This window comes from Cetorhinus maximus, chromosome 11 (genome assembly GCF_964194155.1).
Source record: "Cetorhinus maximus chromosome 11, sCetMax3.hap1.1, whole genome shotgun sequence".
Taxonomy (NCBI): Eukaryota; Metazoa; Chordata; class Chondrichthyes; order Lamniformes; family Cetorhinidae; genus Cetorhinus; species Cetorhinus maximus.
Window position 1 is genome coordinate 28,919,700 of NC_135889.1, and position 18,195 is coordinate 28,937,894.

Genomic DNA, 18,195 nt, shown 5'->3' on the forward strand with positions numbered 1-18,195 from the left:
ACAAATGATGGAGCAGGTCAAGGGGCTGAGTGGCCTATTCCTGTTCTTATGTTCCTATAATTGTTCACAGTACTCCAGCTGTAATGTAACTAAGGTTCTATACAAGTTTAATATCACTGAGTGTTTGCAGACCACTCTCAGAGGGAGGGTGAACAGCCAGAGGTCATGGCCCATATTGGTACCAATGACATAGATGGAACAAAGGATGAAATTCTGCAGACAGATTTTAGGGAACTAGGAAGGAGACTAGCAAGCATTACCTCAAAGGCAATTTCTAGATTACTCCTAGTAACACTTGCTAGTGAGTATAGAAGTAGGAGGATAGAGCAGATGTGTAGCTGGAGAGATGGTGCAGGAGGGAGGACCTTAGATTCCTGGGACACTAGGACTGGTTCTGGAAAGGGCGGATAGGATGCACCTGAACAGAACCAGGACCAATGTTCTCCTTGCTAGTGCTATTGGGGAGGGCTTAAACGAATCTGGCAAGAAGGGAACCAGGATGTAGGATGAAATTTAATGCCCACAAAGAGGAGTCTGTCCACAAGTTGGAAAATCAGTGGCAACCCTGTCACATTCATATTGGGGAGGCCCAGTGGAATTTAGTCCCAATCTAGCACTTACCTGGGTAGCAGTGGGCCTCCCATTGAATCAGTTCCAGTGCAGGGTGGAAATCCCACCCCTGAGAGCCACCAGCCAATCAGAGCTGTCTAGTACTAGCAGTGCCACCAGGAATGGTGACCACTGCTGGTAATGTGCTCGGATCTTCACCAGGGATCAATGATGGAACCATGGAAAAAGTAAAGCCTGGGAGGAATGGGAGTAACAGGGAGGGGGCACCAATGAGGGGGAGGTGGTCGACAGTAAATGCATCCCTTGGGCCCCCCCCACTTCCTAATGCTGGGTTCCTCGATTGTGCATAGAGTGCCTAGGGATGGGGGACACCACATCCCCACCCCCAAGAAAGCCAACCTGACAGAGTTTGCTTTGTGGTTTACCTGTACAGCTGGTTCCCTACTTGCCACTGGTGGAATACCAGCAGCAGTGGAATGGAGCCCTTAACTGGCCCTTAAATAGCTACTTAAGGGCCTCACTTGACCTTTGGCTGGGAAGGCTGTCCTACACGCCCAGAGCATGATCGAGGGGAGTCAGGAAGGAAGCAGGATCTCCACCATGCACCCCCCCTGCCCCATCAAGCAGAACCCCCATCCCCTGCCTCCAAACAGCCCTCCAGGAGGGAACATTAAATTTGCCCCTAGATTAGATAGGTGGAATAAGGAACACAAAAGATTGGGAGAGACAGATTGCACTAAAATAAGAAAAAAATGGGGTCAGAGTAAGGGAGAATGCAGTATGATCTAAATTAGATTTATAGTGCTGGTATGTAAACACCCAAAGAATGGTAAATAAGGTTGGTGAGTTGGGGGGCACAGATAGCCACATGGGAATAAGATGTTGCTGTGATAAGAGAGACCTGGCTCAAAAAAGGGAATGGGTGTATACCAAATGTCCCTGCATACAAGGTTTTGACAAAAGATAGGGAAGAAAAGAAAGGAGGAGAAGTGGCACTATTGATTAAGGAGCATATTACAGTGTTGGAGAGAGTGAATGTCCTGGAGGGAGTCAAGGACAGAATCTATTTGGTTACAATTAAGAAACGACAGATGTACCATCACACCACTGGGTGTGTTCTACTGGCCATCAACTCATGGGAAAGATATAAAGGAACAAGTTTACAAGGAACTTACAGAAAGGTGAAAAAACTATAGAGTACTGATAATGGGAGACTTTAAATATCCAAATGTAGAGTTGGTTAGTAATAGTGTAAAGGGCAGAGAGAATTCCTGATGTGTATTCGAGAAAATTTTCTAGATAAGTATGTTTCTGCTCCGATGAGGAATGAGGAATTGCTGCATCTGGTTCTAGGCAATGAGATGGGTCAAGTGGATCAAGTGTCAGTAGAGGAACATTTAGGGAACAGTGATCATAGTATCATAAAGTTTAGGTTAGCAATGGATAAGTACAAGGGAAATCTAGAGTAAAGACATTTAATTGGAGGAGGGCCAATTACAGAAAGGTGAGAACAGATATAATCCAATTAACTTGGAATCAAAGATTGGCAGGCAAAACTGTAAAGAAATAATGGGCTGCCTTCAAAAAGGAGATGAATTGGGTACAGTTGAGGATGGATTGGAAAAATTGGGGTTGTTCTTCTTAGAGAAGAGAAGGTTGAGTGGAGATTTGCTACAGGGGTTCCAACAAAGTAGATAGAGTGAAATTATTCCCATTGATGGAAAGATCGAGAACCAGACAACACTGATTTAAGGTGATTGATCAAAGAATCAAAGGTGACATGAAGAAAACGGGGGCAGGCAGGAAAGTGGAATAAAGGCCACAGTCATATCAGCCAAGACCTTATTGAATAACAGAGCAGACTCGAGGGGCCAAATGGCTTACTCTTGCTCCTATTTCTTGTGTTTTCTTATGTTCTAAAATCTTTATTTACACAGTTGTTAGGATCTGCAATGCACTACCTGGGAGACGGGTGGAGGCAGATTCAATTGAAGCCTTTGAAAGAGAATTCTTTAAACACCTGAAGAGAAAAGCATTTTACGGGGGGAGGGGTGGGTTGACTGGGATGAGCAAAGAGCCAGCATGGCTCTTTGAGGCATGGACTGAATCGACTCCTGTGCTGTAACCATTCTATGATTCTAGCTTTCTAGAAATCAATCCCAATGTGCATTTTTATGACGCTATTAGCCTGCATTGCAATTTTTAATTGTTTATGCAGCTGTAGCCTCAGATCCCTCTGTTTCTCTGCTCATTTAGAGCTTTATTTTCCAAGGAGGATATTAAGGTTAATTTTCCTAATTTGCCAAATATGCCTATTGCGATGATTTCTGTGAGCCATCCACCCTTCTTAGGTGGTCCTTTACCTTCAGGGGCAGCGTAAAGAATAGAGCTACCAGAGGCACAAGAACCCCGTTGTAAGGTAGATTGCCCAGCGTCTCTGTACGACAGGTGATGGTGGATGCAGAAGTAAATAGGCACCATTGCCAATACTGGATGCTCCTGACCATTAATTTTCTGGTTCGGTCTCATGCCTGGATGATTACTTGTCTGACACACCGGGGATCATGGTGGAGTTGGGGGGAGGGGGGAAAGGGTGGAGCGGAGCACGTTGGAATGGCATGGGGAACCAGGAAATGACCGGCCTGGTTTCTGTCAGGTGGGGCACAAGTTGATAAAAGTCATCGAATAAGGTAAATCCATGTCAGGGTTGGCGGGAGAGACAACCTTAGCAGTGGGGTGGGGGAAATGCAGGGAAGCGGTGTCAATTGGAAGAGAGAAAGAGTGTCAATCATGGGTGAGGAAAGTTATTTAGTTGATTGGAGGGAAGGGGTGCTTAATCAGAAGGGTAAGGATCCTAGTGGGAGGAGGGAGGAGATCAATCCCAGGAGATGCAGTCTCAGTGAGGGTGAGGCATTTGCTGTTGCGGGTGATAGGGTGGTCTTGGGGATGTGGTCAGAGGTCTGGGGAAGCAGAGATTGGAGGCCTTGTGGGTGGTGGTGGTAGGTCCAGGGAAAGGTGTGGGAAGAGAATCTGAGGCCTGGCTGTGGAGGGTTGGGGGGGGTGAGAGCGAAAGTCGGAGGCCTCATGAAAAAGGTCGAAGCAGGCGGGGGTGCAGTGGGGGCCGTGGTGTGGACAATCAAGGGTGTTGCCCAGGCAGGAATGCTGGATGCAACAGGTTGGTGTAAAGGCACTTACCTCCTGGATCCAACAAGCCCTGAGGCTCAGGCAACCTGACCAACTACAGCTAAAGTTGGCAAGTAGAACAACAATGAGGTTTGCAGCCTCATTTCATATTTTAAAGTGCCAACCCGCCTCCTGGGTGCTGTTGATTACCTGCCCATCTTCCTACCTCAGTTAAAGCCAGCAATGGGCAAGTTGGATAAAAGCAAAATACTGCGGATGCTGGAAATCTGAAATAAAAACATAAAATGCTGGAAAAACTCAGCAGGTCTGGCAGCATCTGTGGAGAGAGAAACAGAGTTAACAGTTCGAGTCCATATGACTCTTCTTCAGAGCCAAAGAGAAGTAGAAATGTGATGAATTTTATACTGTTTAAGGGGGGTTGGAGTAGATGGAGCAAGATAAAAGGTCAGGGATAGGTAGGAGCTAAGGAGAGATTGACAAAGACGTCATGGACACAAGACAAAGGGACTGTTAATGGCATGGTAAGGACTAAAGAATGTGCTGAAAGAGGCAAAATGTGTTATAGCGGAACAAGGGTCTGTGAAAGCACAACATAGTAACAAGTTGCAAATGGCCCTGTGGGGATGGGAGTGGGGTTGGGGAAAAGGATAAAAAATGAATGAATAAATAAAAAAATAAAAATGAAAATAAATAAGAATAAAATTAAAATTGAAATTAATAAAAATTGTATTTAAAAAAGGAGTAGAGATGGAGGATAGAGTTCATGGTCTGAAGTTGTTGAACTCAATGTTAAATCTGGAAGACTGTAAAGTGCATAATTGGAAGATGAGGTACTGTTCCTCCAGTTTGCGTGGGGCTTCACTGGAACATTGTAGCAGGCCAAGGATGGATATGTGGGTGTGAGAGCAACAGGGAGTGTTGAAATGGAAAGCAACAGGAAGCTCTGCGTCATGTTTGTGGACTGAGCGAAGGTGTTCCGCAAGGTGGTCACCCAGTCTGCGTTTAGTCTCCCCAATTCAGAGGAGACCGCATTGGGAGCAGCGAATGCAGTAGACCAAATTGACGGAGGTGCAAGTAAAGCACTGCTTCACCTGAAAAGAGTGTTTGGGCTCTTGGACGATGAGGAGGGAGAAGGTAAAGGGGCAGTTGTTGCACCTTCTGCGCTTGCTTGGGAAGGTGCCATGGGAAGGGGATGAGGGGTTGGGGATGATGGAGCAGTGGACCAGGGTGTCAAGGAGGGAATGTTCCTTATGGAATGCTGACAGGAGGGGTGTGAGGAGAAGATATGTTTGGTAGTGGGATCATGCTGGATTTGGCGGAAATGGCAGAGGAACACCGGGTGATAGTCAGGGACCGGGGCCCCTCAGAAGTCCCAATGTACGAACTCCATGGGAATTGCCCGGGAAGTTTCAACCTCTGATGGGCAATTCCCCTGCTCCCCAGGGCCCTCCAAAAATGTCTCCAACTCTGAGTTAGAGTCAGAGATTTGGACGGTTCTGACTCACTTACCTGGAAGGTTACCCAGGAAATGTTAGAAAAAAACCATGTCTAACTCCTAGGTGAGTATAGAACTGACCACCCTCCCCCTGACTCACCCTTCAACCCTCTGATTCCCCCCATCTCTCTGACCATCCCCAACTCTTTCCGACCATCTGACCCCTTGACCCTCTGATTCCTCCCGACCCTCCGATTCCCCAGACATGACTTGACCCAACCTGCCTTTCTGCCACCCTGCACCGCTGACAGCCTACCCACCCTGCCGACTATCCCTGTCACTGTGCCCATACTGACACCCTGCTCACCCGGCCACTGTACCCAACTGGCACTCTATCCACTTTGCCAGCCTACCCACTTATCCACTTACTCCACTCACACTTATTCACTAACACACTGAAAAGATATTTAAATGTTCCAAAGACACGATGGGCTGAATGGCCTCTTTCTGGGCCATAACTTTTCTATGGTTCTATGACTTACCAAAATACAGCAGCTGGTGCTGTTAAAAGGGGCGTGGCTTGGCTTCTTCCGACGATCCTGCGCTACGAGGAAGGACTCCGAGAACAGGTACTCTCTACATTTCTGTAAAAGCCCAGTTAAGAAGTCCAGGTCAGAAATGCGGAGCTCCATCATGGGGTAAGATCATTGTCTGTTTGCCACTCCTTGGAAGATTTGGCCCAATGTTTCAGTTTGATGATCTTTCATCAGATATGCAAGAAGTTAGAGATACAGAGCAATACAGAGTCAGGGAATGGGGAAGGGTTATAGAACAAGAACAAAGGGAAGCTCTGTGATAGAGGAGAAGGCAGGAAAGATCAAATGACAAAAAGGTTCATGGTGCAAGGCAAAAAGGGGATGGTAATTGGACAAGTGAGCAAACAAAGAAATGGATCCAGAGCTGTAAATGGCAATAGCAGAATTATTATCTGCTGTCCCAACCTTGCAAGCAGTGGTTATAATCTGAAATTGTTGAACTCAATGTTGAGTCCAGAAGGCTGTAAAGTGACTAATTGGAAGAAGAGGTGCTGTTCCTCAAGCTTATGTTGAGCTTCGTTAGAACAATATAGAAGGTCAAGGACAGAAAAGTCAGAAAGGTAGGAGTTGGAAGGTGAAGATTATGCTTGTGGACTCAATGGAAATGTTCATTAGCCCGCATTTGTTCCCCACACTATGGAGAGGATGGCATTGTGAGCAATGAATATTGTATACTTAATTGAAAGAACTAAAAGTAAATTGTTTCACCTGGAAGGAGTGTTTGAGGCTCTTTACGGTGGAAGGGGAATAAATGAAAGTGCAGGTGTTTCATCTACTGGGCTTGCCTGAGAAGATGGCTTGAGAAGGGGAGAGGGTGTTGGCCTCAATATTCCCCTTTTAACCATAGATGCCAGGTCTCTCTACACCTCCACCAAGATGATTGATGGCTTCTCCACTTTGTTGAATGGAGGCCCAAGTAGTCTCCATCTAACACTGCCATCCACTGCCTGGCTGAACTATAGAACTTGTCCTTTGACTCCACTCACTTCTTCCAAATAAGAAGTGTTACTGTGGGAACCATATGAGTCCTATCTATTAATACAAACACAAAATACTACAGATGCTGAAAATCTGAAATAGAAACAGCAAATGCTGGAAATATCAAAAGTCAGGCAGCATGTGTGGAGAGAGAAACAGAGTTAGTGTTCCAGAACTGTGGCCTTTCACCCGAAAATTTAATTATGTTTCCAATATTTGAGTCCTAACTATTCCTGCCTTTTTACTGATTATGTGGAAAGTTTTTTATCCTAGTCCTACACAATGATTTCAGTGTTGCAGGAAATGTCTTCCAAAAAGAGGGAGTTGAGTTCATGGAGCTTAAATTTGTTGTTTCCCATCATGGCATAAGTACATAATTGGAAGAATGAATCTGTGAAATGGATGGACCAGATGTCTGTTTAATTCATTTCAAAATACAGCTATTGGAATTTTTCACAGCTGTAGTCCATTCTGTTATCTTTAGCTTAGACCGGACATCATGTATACACAATATGCCGATTGCAATTTTCTAACAGGAGCACTTAGTTGTTACAGGGCAACCCTCATTGTGTCAGTTAGGTTACTCTGTGCTTTCTAGATGTCATGCTGGACCGTCTGTGTGCTGCACATTATAAAACATCCAGTCTCAGTTTCTTGTATTTGCTAACATTCAACACTGAACATTAGAAGTGCTGAATGGACAATAGTCTCATACAAACAAAAAGATTTGCTGGAAACCCCTCACTCACTCAAACTTACCAGGAATGATCAATAAGCATCCATATAGAAAAAAGATAGATGAATATTTCATCAGAACTTGTCCACTCAAAAGGTTAAATGATTTTCTTCTTTCTGGCTGTTGCAGACCTGCTGTGTATCGAAGACCTTTTCTGTTTTTAGGATTGATAAGATTTTCTGCACACCTGGTCTTCTATTAGCACTCCCGGCAGGGACAATGGATCACCCTTTTCTCTTGAGATTTAAAAATGGGTGTGTTGTGAGAATGCTTTAAATATATTGTTTTAAAGGATTAAAGAAGAGAATTAGTCTAAACTGGTCCTCACTTTTCTCCCTCTCCTTTCTTTCTCCTTTCTCCCTCTCCTGTCCCCTCCTGTGTTTTCTCTTGTGTGTTTTTTTGTGTGCCTTTTCTCTTCCCTCCTCCAAACGATTCATTCACAAAGGAAGCTTGTAACTTCAAACTCCTGTAGTACAAATGCAAATACTGCCTCAAAGTGCATTTTCTGCTGCTTGAACCCTACAGTGCTTCTGCACACTCATTCAAACTTACCAGGAATGAACTATACACATAGGTGCAATTTATACACCAGATGGTACATCTTAGAAATATAGACAATAAGCGAGAAATATCTCGCATTATATCAGCATGAGGTATTCATGTATCAGTATATTGTACTGTGGAAAGAGGGTTTTCCTCAATTGATAAGTTGTTTGTATTGACTGGACATAGACTGCCAAACAAAAGCACTTCCCCTTAAGAAAGATAGGATGAATAAATGGAGTGTGGTTGTTCTCATGCACTTTTTAGTGCACAGTTGCAGAGAACATAAGAAATAGAAGCAGCGGCAGGCATATGGTCCCTCAAGCCTGGTCTGCCATTCAATAAGATCTTGGCTTCTTTGATCTTGGCCTCAACTCCACTTTCTTGCCTATTTTCCATAACCCTTGACTCCCGTATAGTCCAAGAATCTGTGTATCTCAGCCTTAAATATATTCTAGCCAGCCTCCACATTCCTCTGCAATAGAGAATACCAAAGATCCACGACACTCTGAGAGAAGAAATTCCTCTTTATCTTTGTCGTAATTGGGTGACCTCCTTATTCTGAAAGTGTGACCCATAGTTTTAGATTCCCCCATGAGGAGAAAAATTCTGTCAGCACCTACCCTATTAAGCCCTCTCACAATCTTATATGTTTCAATAAGTTAATTGCTCATTCTTTTAAACTTTAAGGAGTATAGGCCCAACCTGCTTAATCTTTCCTCATAAGGCAACCCCTTCATCCAGGAATCAATCTAGTGAACCTTCTCAGAACTACTTCCAACGCAAGTATATTCCTCCTTTAATAGAAGGCCAAAATTAATTGGGCAGGAGGGAGCAGTCTGGGAGCCCGTTACCTTCCTGCCTGATTAAGTCCAGGGCGGGAAGGCTTATGGAGTTGGCTCTTATCCTACCTCTGCCAAAAATTCTGGTGTTGGGAACTGCATTAGGAAACCAGCACCTCAGCCAGTTCCAGTATTTTCGGGCCCCAAATGCCACTGTCCCCGTTCCTAGCAGGACCACAAAATCAAGCCCTTTGCGTGCTCTTCACAGCTTACTTTCCCATCCATCTTTGTATCTAAGTAAATTTGGCTACAATGCACTGGGTACCTTTACCCAAGTCATTAATATAGATTGTAAATAGTTGAGGACCTAGCACTGATCCCTGTGGTAATAATAGTTTGCCAACTTGAAAATAACCCATTTAATTCAACTCTCTGTTTTCTGTTAGTTATCCATGCTAAGATACTATTGCCAACACTGTCTTGTGCAGTCTTTTATGTGGTACTTTTTCGAATGGAGATCCAAAGACACTATATCCAAAGGTTCCTATTTACACTACATCTGCTGGTTCCCTTTATCCATCCTGCTTGTTACATCCTCATAGGACTGTAATAAATTTGTCAAATACGATTCCATTTCATAACACCATGTTGACTGTGCCTGATTATATTATGATTTTTGAAATGTCCTGCTACTACTTCCTTAATAATGAATTCCAGCATTTTCCCAATGACAGTTAGGTCAAAATCCTGCAACTCCCTTCCTAACAGCACTGTGCGTGTTCCTATACAAGTGCAGCTGAGGAAACTGAGTGCAGATTTGGAGTTTGGTGAGAGGGGAAAGTTCAGTGAAGTGGGGGGGAAGGAGGTGTTTGTTTCCTTTTTCTATCTTTCTCACCCTGTATGGGTTGGTTCTTGCTCTACTACAGGGAAAGGAGCTAGCTGTTTGGTGAGTACCTGTTGAGTGGAAAAGGTCTATTCCATTCCTAAGGTTTAAAATAGTATACAAATTGGTGGTAAAGTTAATAAAATATCTAAAAAAGCAACAGAAATAAGTGAATAGTATACTTAAGTAATTATTAAAGGCACAATAATAATGGCATGATAGGTGATGTGTCAAGACTGCAGCATGTGGGAGTGCCTGCATAACATTGTGATCCAGGGCAAACACGTCTGCAGTAAGTGTTTATGGTTTGAGGAACTTCGGCTCAGAGTCATTGAGCTGGAGGCTGAGCTGCAGACTCTCCAGCACATCAGGGAGGGGGAAAGTTACCTGGATGCTTCGTACAGGAGGCAGTCACACCACTCAGGATAGGGTCTTCTGGTTTGGTCAGTGATCAGGGACAAGAGGGTGTGACTGTCAGTGAGGCAGGTAAGGGGACCCAGAGGGCAGGAGTGTCAGCCTCTGCAATTGTCCATTAGGTTTGAGATTCTCAGCTTGTTTGGGTGAGAGTCGGTGCTGCAGGGTGGACAAACAAACTGACCATGGCACTGTGGGACAGAAAGCCATCCAAGTGCGGGGAGCAAAAATAAATGTAGTGGTAATAGGGAACAGCATAGTGAGGGGGATTGACACTGTTCTTTGCAGCAAAGAGTGAGTGCCCAGACGATTGTGTTGCCTGCCCGGCCTCAGGGGTCAGGACGTCTGCTCAGGGCTGAAGAGGAACTTGCAGTGAGAGGGGGAGGATCCGGTTATCGTGGCCTATGTGGGTATCAATGACATTGGCAGAACTAGGAAAGAGGTTCTGCATAGGGAGTATGAGAAGCTACGTATTAAGTTGAAAAGCAGAACCTCAAAGGTTATCATCTCTCGATTCTTACCTGAGCCTCGTGCATATTGGCATAGGGTACATAAAATGAGAGATGAATAACGTGGCTCAAAGACTGGTGTGGGGGAAGTGGGTTCTGATTTGTGGGGCACTGGCACCAGTACTGGGGAAAGTGGGGGCTGTACTGTTGGGACGGTCTACACCTGAACCATGCTGGGACCAGTGTTCTTGCAAACCTCATAACTAGGGAAGTAGAGAGGGTTTTAAACTAAATAGTGGGGGCAAGGGATCAAATGTGGAAAGATGTGATATATCAAAGAGTAGAGAAAAGGCAAGAGAGGAAAACGGTAATATGGGAAATGAGGGTCGGAGAATGGCAGGAAGGGACAGTCACAAAAAACCTAAGGATGCACCAAAAATCAAGACAATATGTCACAAAGATAACAAAAAGACAAAACTAAAGGCTCTGTATCTGAATGCGCATAGCATTCATGACAAAGTAAACAAATTGATAGCACATATTGAAGTAAATAAATATGATCTGATAACCATTACAGAAACTTGGCTGCAGGATGACAAGGATTGGGTCCTGAATATTGAGGGGTAAATGACCTTCAAGAAGAATAGGAAGCTAGGTAAAGGTGAAGGGGTAGCACTGTTAATCAAGGATGGCATTTGTGCAATAGTTAGAGATAACCGTGGAGCAGGATGTAGAATCAGTTTGGGTGGTGATGAGGAATTGTAGGGGAAAGAAGTCACTAGTGGGAGTGGTCTACAGGCTCCTTAACAATAACTGCAATGTAGGACAAAGAATACAAGAAGAAATATTGGGTGCTTATGATAAAGGGACAGCAATAATCATGGCTGACTTTAATCTACAGATAAACTTGAAAAATCAGATTGGCAGTAGTAGCCTGGAATAGAGGTGTTATATGTGTGGTTTTACAATCTGTTGGTACCTGTTAAGATTGCAACCAATGCATCTATTACAGTAATTCCTCTCTCAATGTCAACTGACTCAACGTTGTTTCACTTTAACGTCGTTAATATAGTGTTAATATATCTGTTTAAATTTGCCATTTTCACTTTAACGTCATTTGCCACAGACTTCCTTTTCTGTGACCTGTCTGCTCACATGACTTTTCCCACAGTGCTTCCAGCCTTGACCTCAGTTCCTCTTCCTCCTGCTCCCAGCCTTGCCGACTCCCGGCCTTACCTCTCCCACCCTTGTCGCTCTCGGCCTTGCCTCTCCTGCCCTTGCTGACTCCCACCCTTGGCTCCTGGCCTCTGTTCTTACCTGAGTCCTCCAGGTCTATGCTTTGGTGGCTCTTACTCCTGGCTCGGCTCCTGGCTTTGTTCCTGAACTCATACGAAGAGCAGAATCGTCCCAGATTTTCACAAAGTGCAGTAGTAGGTAGGAAAAAGGAGGTGCCACAATGGCAGGTGTTCGCGTCGTATTGTCCCTTCACTGGTGCATCCTGCTTCATTAATAAAGCATTACTGGGAAACACGCCAGATCACTGAGGGGTGGCCTCTGATTTACCCCCACCCCGCCGTCACCTCAGGCCTTCAGTAATCTAGCCACCATACTTAAAGGGTGCCCCTGCACAGAGCTAGCACTCTCTAATGCATCAGAAGCCACTGCAAAGTCATGACTGCCAAAGGAAGCAAACATGCTGCCCACAAATTTAGCAACGCCTCCTTTGGGTGCTTACTGGATACAGTGGAGGCCCACCGTGAAGTCCTCTACCTCAGCTCTGGGCGAAGACCAGCAAGCAAGGTCACCAATCCAGATGGGTAGCGGTAGTCAGCCACAGGGCTGACTCGATGGTGCTGGTCATTGCTGCCAGAATATTGGGGGCAGGCATCACAGAGTTCCGCCATTCTCTCTGTGTGCTCTCAGCACCTTTGAGCTGGGGCTGGCCCCCAACACTTCAGCATCTGTAACCGGTGATGCTGTGCTCCTGCAGGGAACGGGTGCTGAAGGCTAAAGGATCAGGTGCACCTAAAGTTTCACCGCTGCATCTCTATATATGACCCGGATCACAGAGCACAAGAGAGCTGCCCTTAGCCAGACATTCACAGAGGTAATGTGAAGATCTATGGAGCGTCCTCACTGCATGTGGTCATCATCCACCTGGAATCGAGGACTGTTAGGGGCTCCACTGCGTCTCAATGTCATGAGCCTATCAGTGAGGGTATGTGCACTGCAATCAGCCACACAGGAATCAAACGTTCACAGATGCAAGGTGAGGATGTGGGGACTGTCCTCACTGCATCTCGTCATCATCCTCCATGGATCTTGTGGCTATGAGGGCCTCCCGACTTGAATGGTCAGTGTGTAGTGCACTCATTGGCGCCTGCCTCGTCTGGCCAGTGCAATGGCCTCATCACCGTCATCCTCGCCTTTGAGGACCTCATCATCGTCATCCCCTTCGAAGTCCTCCTCATCGGAGGATACGTGCAGCTCCTCCATCTCCTCTTCAGACAGGTCCTTCCCCCATTGCAGCGCCAGGTTGTGGAGTGTGCAGGAAGCGACGATGACGCCTGACACCCTCAGGGGACTGTATTACAATGCTCTACCGGACCTGTCGAGGCACCGGAACCTCATTTTGAAAATGTAGATCATTAGCTCCACCAAAGTCCGGGTTGTGGCATGAGCTCTGCTGCAGTCTGACAGTCGCCATCAGCCATGTCCTCTGTGAGTAGCTCATGTCACTGAGGAGCCAACCAGCCTCTCTAGACATTGGAAGACGTCAGGGATCTGAGACCTGCTAAGGATGTAGGAGTCATGGACGCTCCCTGGGAATCATGCTCAGACCTGCAGGATGCGTTTGTGGTGGTCATACATCAACTGAACATTCAGCGAGTGGAAGTGTTTACAATTGACTTAGTTGACTGCCTGTTGTCATGGAGACCTAAGCGCCACATGCGTGCATTCGATGGCACCCTGCACCTGTGGAAAACCTGTGATCTGCGCAAATCCCAGCGCTCTTGCTTCCTGGCTTTCCTGGTCCCTGGCAAAATGCACAAAGTTCTGCGCTTTTGTGAAGATGGCACCCATGACCTCCTGGAGACACTTGTGGGTGGAGGCTTGTGAGATCCCACACAGGTCACCTGTGCAGTCCTGAAAGAAGCCACTGGTGTAAAAATTGAGTGCCACGGTCACTTTCATGCCCTTCATGCCCCTGTCGTGCCAAATCCTGCAGCAGGTGGCATATGTGACTAGCCAGTTCCCTATACATGCGCAGTCTTCGGTGACACTGGTTCTTAGTCATTTGCAGGAATGACAGGCAGTGTCTATAGATCCTGGGTCTAGCGAGGTGCCTACGAGTGATGGCTCGCTGTGGATCTTCAGCTGCATGCACAGCAGGCCCTGCCGCCCCTTCATCTTGACGGAGGTGCTCCTCCCTTTGCCGAGCCAAGCGCCTCCGCTGCTCTCTTCTCTGCTCTCTGTAAGCCATGAGGCATACCGCTAAATCACCAGGCTCCATAAACCTGATGTTCTCCTCCTGCAAGATCAAAGAGAGAGACACGTGGGTTAGCTTGGGTATACTAAGAACCTCTCTTGGTTAAGTCTGAAGGCCACTTCATGCATACAGGTGAATGCTGGCCATCACTTGTATGGTCAGTGTGTAGTGCACTCATTGGCTGCCTGAAACCCACCCACCTCCACCCCACTCCACTTGACCAATTGGCAGTAGCTTCAGCCATTGGACTGCATGCTGTGCTCTCAGTTCAGGCGCAGGCATTCTCCTAACCCGCACCGCACTGCTGCGCTGCTATCTTGAATCATGAGGGATACTGGTCCAAAGCTTAATAAAGACTTTGCAAGGGGCTGTGAGCGCCTCCGCCAGTGACTGCACCATAGAAAGCTTTTGCAAGGCGATTGTAAAAACTTGCCCAGTCGGCCAATTGCTCTGCTGCCCCCCCTAAAACACACATTAATTTGCAACCTGTGCCCAAGGGGTGAAATGCTGTGGAGCATTTGGTGGCATATTCATGCTTTTGCATTGCTTGACTGGGCAGAAAAGCTTCAGAGGCCCAAATTCAAGCATGTCCATGGAGCTGTAGCTGAACAGTCTCAAGCTGCGGAAGAATACTCAATTTGACAAGCTTTTCCAAGTACGTGGCCTTCCCTCACCGCCCCTCCACACCCCCGGCATGTGCTTGAGTATTTCCTTCAGTCTGAGGGTGCTGCCTTGCCCCCTGTCCCCCATCCCCCCCGTCCCCCATCCCCCCGCCCCCCCGTCTGACCCGCACTTGAGCCCTTGCCCCGGTACCGCACTGAAAGCCAGCTGGGGAAAAGTAACTTCCCTGTGCCCCCCATGAATGCACAGCGCCTCTTCCTTGATGTCCTACTCGTGAGCACTGTGCAAGGTTGTGTGCACTCACCTCCGAGTTCCCCTTGAAGTTCAGGTTACCAGGTGCATGCCTTTTAAAGGCAGTCGTGAAGCACACCGTTCTGAAGTCACGCCAACGTGGGCAGTAAATTTAACATGAGGGGATGATTCCGGTGAGCAGGGCTTAGAATTAGATGCAAATGTATTAAAACGATGATCCCAACATGCAGTGGTGGGAAACACAGCCCACCATTGACGGATGGAGCAGACGATCGCAAACCGATTTGAAGACAACATGAAACCAATTTTTGACCAATATGCATATTGCATATTGTCTCCTCCACCGGCCCAGCTCTCCATGACGCCCAAAGCCAACGGGGCCAGGAAATTCCAGCCTAAGTCTTGGGCTTCATCTAGTGGCAGAAGCTGGTCCGTGCAGGTAGCTGCTACCCGCACTAACCAACTGCTACTAGATGAGCCTGGTCAAACTAAGAGTACATTGTACTGAGGTGAATGCTGTATTTTTAAAAAATAATTTAATTTGTATATTGTATTTCTTTCATAACTTGAGGTGCATTTTATTCTGCAAGTTATTTCAGCTAAAAATACACAGAGCTGCAAACGTATGGTAGAGTATTTCAACTTGTATATTGATTTTTTTCCAGGCGAGAAATGTTCGAAGGAACATAACTCAGGCTTTAACATTGATTTCTATGGAAACCCGGAATTCATTTAAAGTTGTTTCACATAATGTTGTGATTTTCAGGAATGCAACCGTAACTTTAAGTGAGGATTTACTATAACTTTGCAACTATTTCTTTTAAGACTCTCGAACGTAAGCCATGATGTCCAGGGGATTTGTAAGGCTTCAGTCTCATCACTCGACTAGTACTTTTTTTTCTCCAGTGATAAATTTGTTTTAAGTTCCTCTCTCCCTTTTGCCCTCTGCTTTTCTACTATTATTGGGATGTTTTTGGTGTCTTCTACCATGAAGACAGATACAAAATACTTATTCAATTTTTTTTGTCATTTCCTTGTTTTCATGATTAATTCCCTCGAAGAGCAAAATGAACGTTTAGGAATCGTGTCCAAATGTAGCCTATACCCTATAAATCATTTAAACACTACCGAAAAACCTCTCAGATAAATAGTTTTATGTGCTTGTCACCAGAACTATGAGAAAAGGTGAACAGGCTGGGTCTCTTTTCTCTTGAAAAGGAAAAGCTGATGGGTGACCTAATGGAGTCCAAAGGCAGGTAGGACCCATGGGTAAGGCGGGGAGGTAGATCCCAAATCCACCCCAGTCAGAACCGCATGCTGTTGGCACCATTCTGTTTACATGCTGGCTATCCAGCCACCTGAGCCAACCAGCCACCCAAGGAGTCCAAGCTGCTGTGGCAACATACATTTTTACATGCATATTGTAGCCTGGAGATATGGATTGTGATGGCAGAGGCTCCAATTTCTTTCCATCACATAGCTGACCAGGAATTTCTCCCACTGTTATCACCTGCCATCTGTATATGTTGGAAGGATTTACAACTTGATATTCAACCTGTTTGTCCACATTATGAACATATCTCCCTTGGCCATCGAATCCTGGAGTGGGATCTGATCCTGAAACCTCTGGCTCAGAGGCAGGGATGCTATCATTGCATCACAAGGCCTCCAGGAGTGACCTAATAGTTGTCATTGAAATTATGAAAGAGTTGACAGAGAGAGTGTTTCCATTAGTGGGGAAGAGCAAAATTAGGGACCATCCATATAAGATAGTTACCCAACTATCAAATAGGGAATTCAGAATAAATTTCTTTACCCAGAGAATGATGAGAAGGTGTAAATCACTACCACAGGGAGTAGATGAGGTGAATAGTATAGATGTGTTTAAGGGGAAGCGAGATAGGCATAGGAGAGAGAAGGGAATAGAGGGTTATGCTGTTGGAGCTTGATGAAGAAGGATGGCTTCAGGAAAGTATAAACACCATTACATTGGAGAGACCAAACGCAGACTGGGTGACCGCTTTGCGGAACACCTTTGGTCTGTCCACAAGCATGACCCAGACCTCCCTGTCGCTTGCCATTTCAACACTCCACCCTGCTCTCATGCCCACATGTCTGTCCTTGGCCTGCTGCATTGTTCCAGTGAAGCTCAACGCAAACTGGAGGAACAGCACCTCATCTTCCGACTTTACAGCCTTCCGGACTGAATATTGAGTTCAACAAGTTTAGATCATGAACTCTCTCCTCCATCCCCACTCCCTTTCCGATCCCCCTTTTTTCCAATAATTTATATAGATGTTTCTTTTCCCACCTATTTCCATTATTTTTAAATGTATTTCCATCCATTGTTCTATCATTGCCTTTTAGCGTATTTCGATCCCTTCCCCCCACCCCACCCCCACTAGGGCTATCTGTGCCTTTATTATCACATTCCTTAGATAATATCACCAGCTTCAACACCTCTTTGTCCTTTTGTCTATGACATCTATTGGTTATCTCCACCTATCACTGGCCCTCTATCCAGCTCTACTTGTCCCAGCCCCCTTAAACCAGCTTATATTTCACCTCTTTTCTATTTGTCCTTAGTTCTGTTGAAGAGTCATACGGACTCGAAACGTTAACTGTGTTCCTTTCCGCAGATGCTGTCAGACCTGCTGAGTTTTTCCAGGTATTTTTGTTTTTGTTTTAAACACCAACACAGGTGGCTTGGGCCAAATGACCTATTCCTGTGCAGTATATTCTATGTAATTCTGTGTAAATAGCTTTAATTTTTTTTTAATTCCTATTGATTTTGCAGTCACCAGCCAACACAGGTAGGCTTCCAATGTCGCCTCCAGTTGACTCTGAGGCCTCAGGTCTTGATTTGACAGATGCAGACATAGAAGAAGAAAAGCTAAAGAAGAAATTGGGTGAGTTAGCCAGTAATATCAGTGACAAAGGCCCTTCATCTGATGAGGAAGAGGTAAAAAGGAAAATCGAAGGACCACGAGAAATGACTTCATCCAGTGAAGACCTGCACAATGAGGCTCTAAAGGTATGACATAATCTTTGAAGTGAGGCTGGGTTTGTACTGTTTAGGATGCTTGAATCATTCAGGTAAAGCACACCTGGTAAATTTTGAGAGATTACCTGGTTAGCTCAAAAGGTAAATTTTGTTATCAGCTGCTAAGTATAATGTTCAATGGTTCATTGCCCATCTCTTCAACAGATTAAAGGCACTGTGGTGACAGTGGATTAGCTGTATTCTTTGGACATAGTTTCCGGCCTACTATTCACCTCTAAGCAGGTTCCCAATTTTGTAG

The 18,195-nt window shown here is 45.6% G+C and overlaps 1 protein-coding gene across 6 annotated transcripts in view; it reads left to right on the forward strand.

Annotated features, from left to right (window-relative positions):
- mlpha (melanophilin a) overlaps positions 1 to 18,195 on the forward strand; it is a 203,068-nt gene that overhangs the window by 137,658 nt on the left and 47,215 nt on the right. For all 6 annotated transcript variants that reach the window (XM_078551716.1, XM_078551719.1, XM_078551720.1 and 3 more), the window contains one exon: positions 17,691 to 17,927. In XM_078551716.1, coding sequence (XP_078407842.1) covers positions 17,691 to 17,927 — 237 coding nt within the window. The remainder of the gene's footprint in view (positions 1 to 17,690; positions 17,928 to 18,195) is intronic.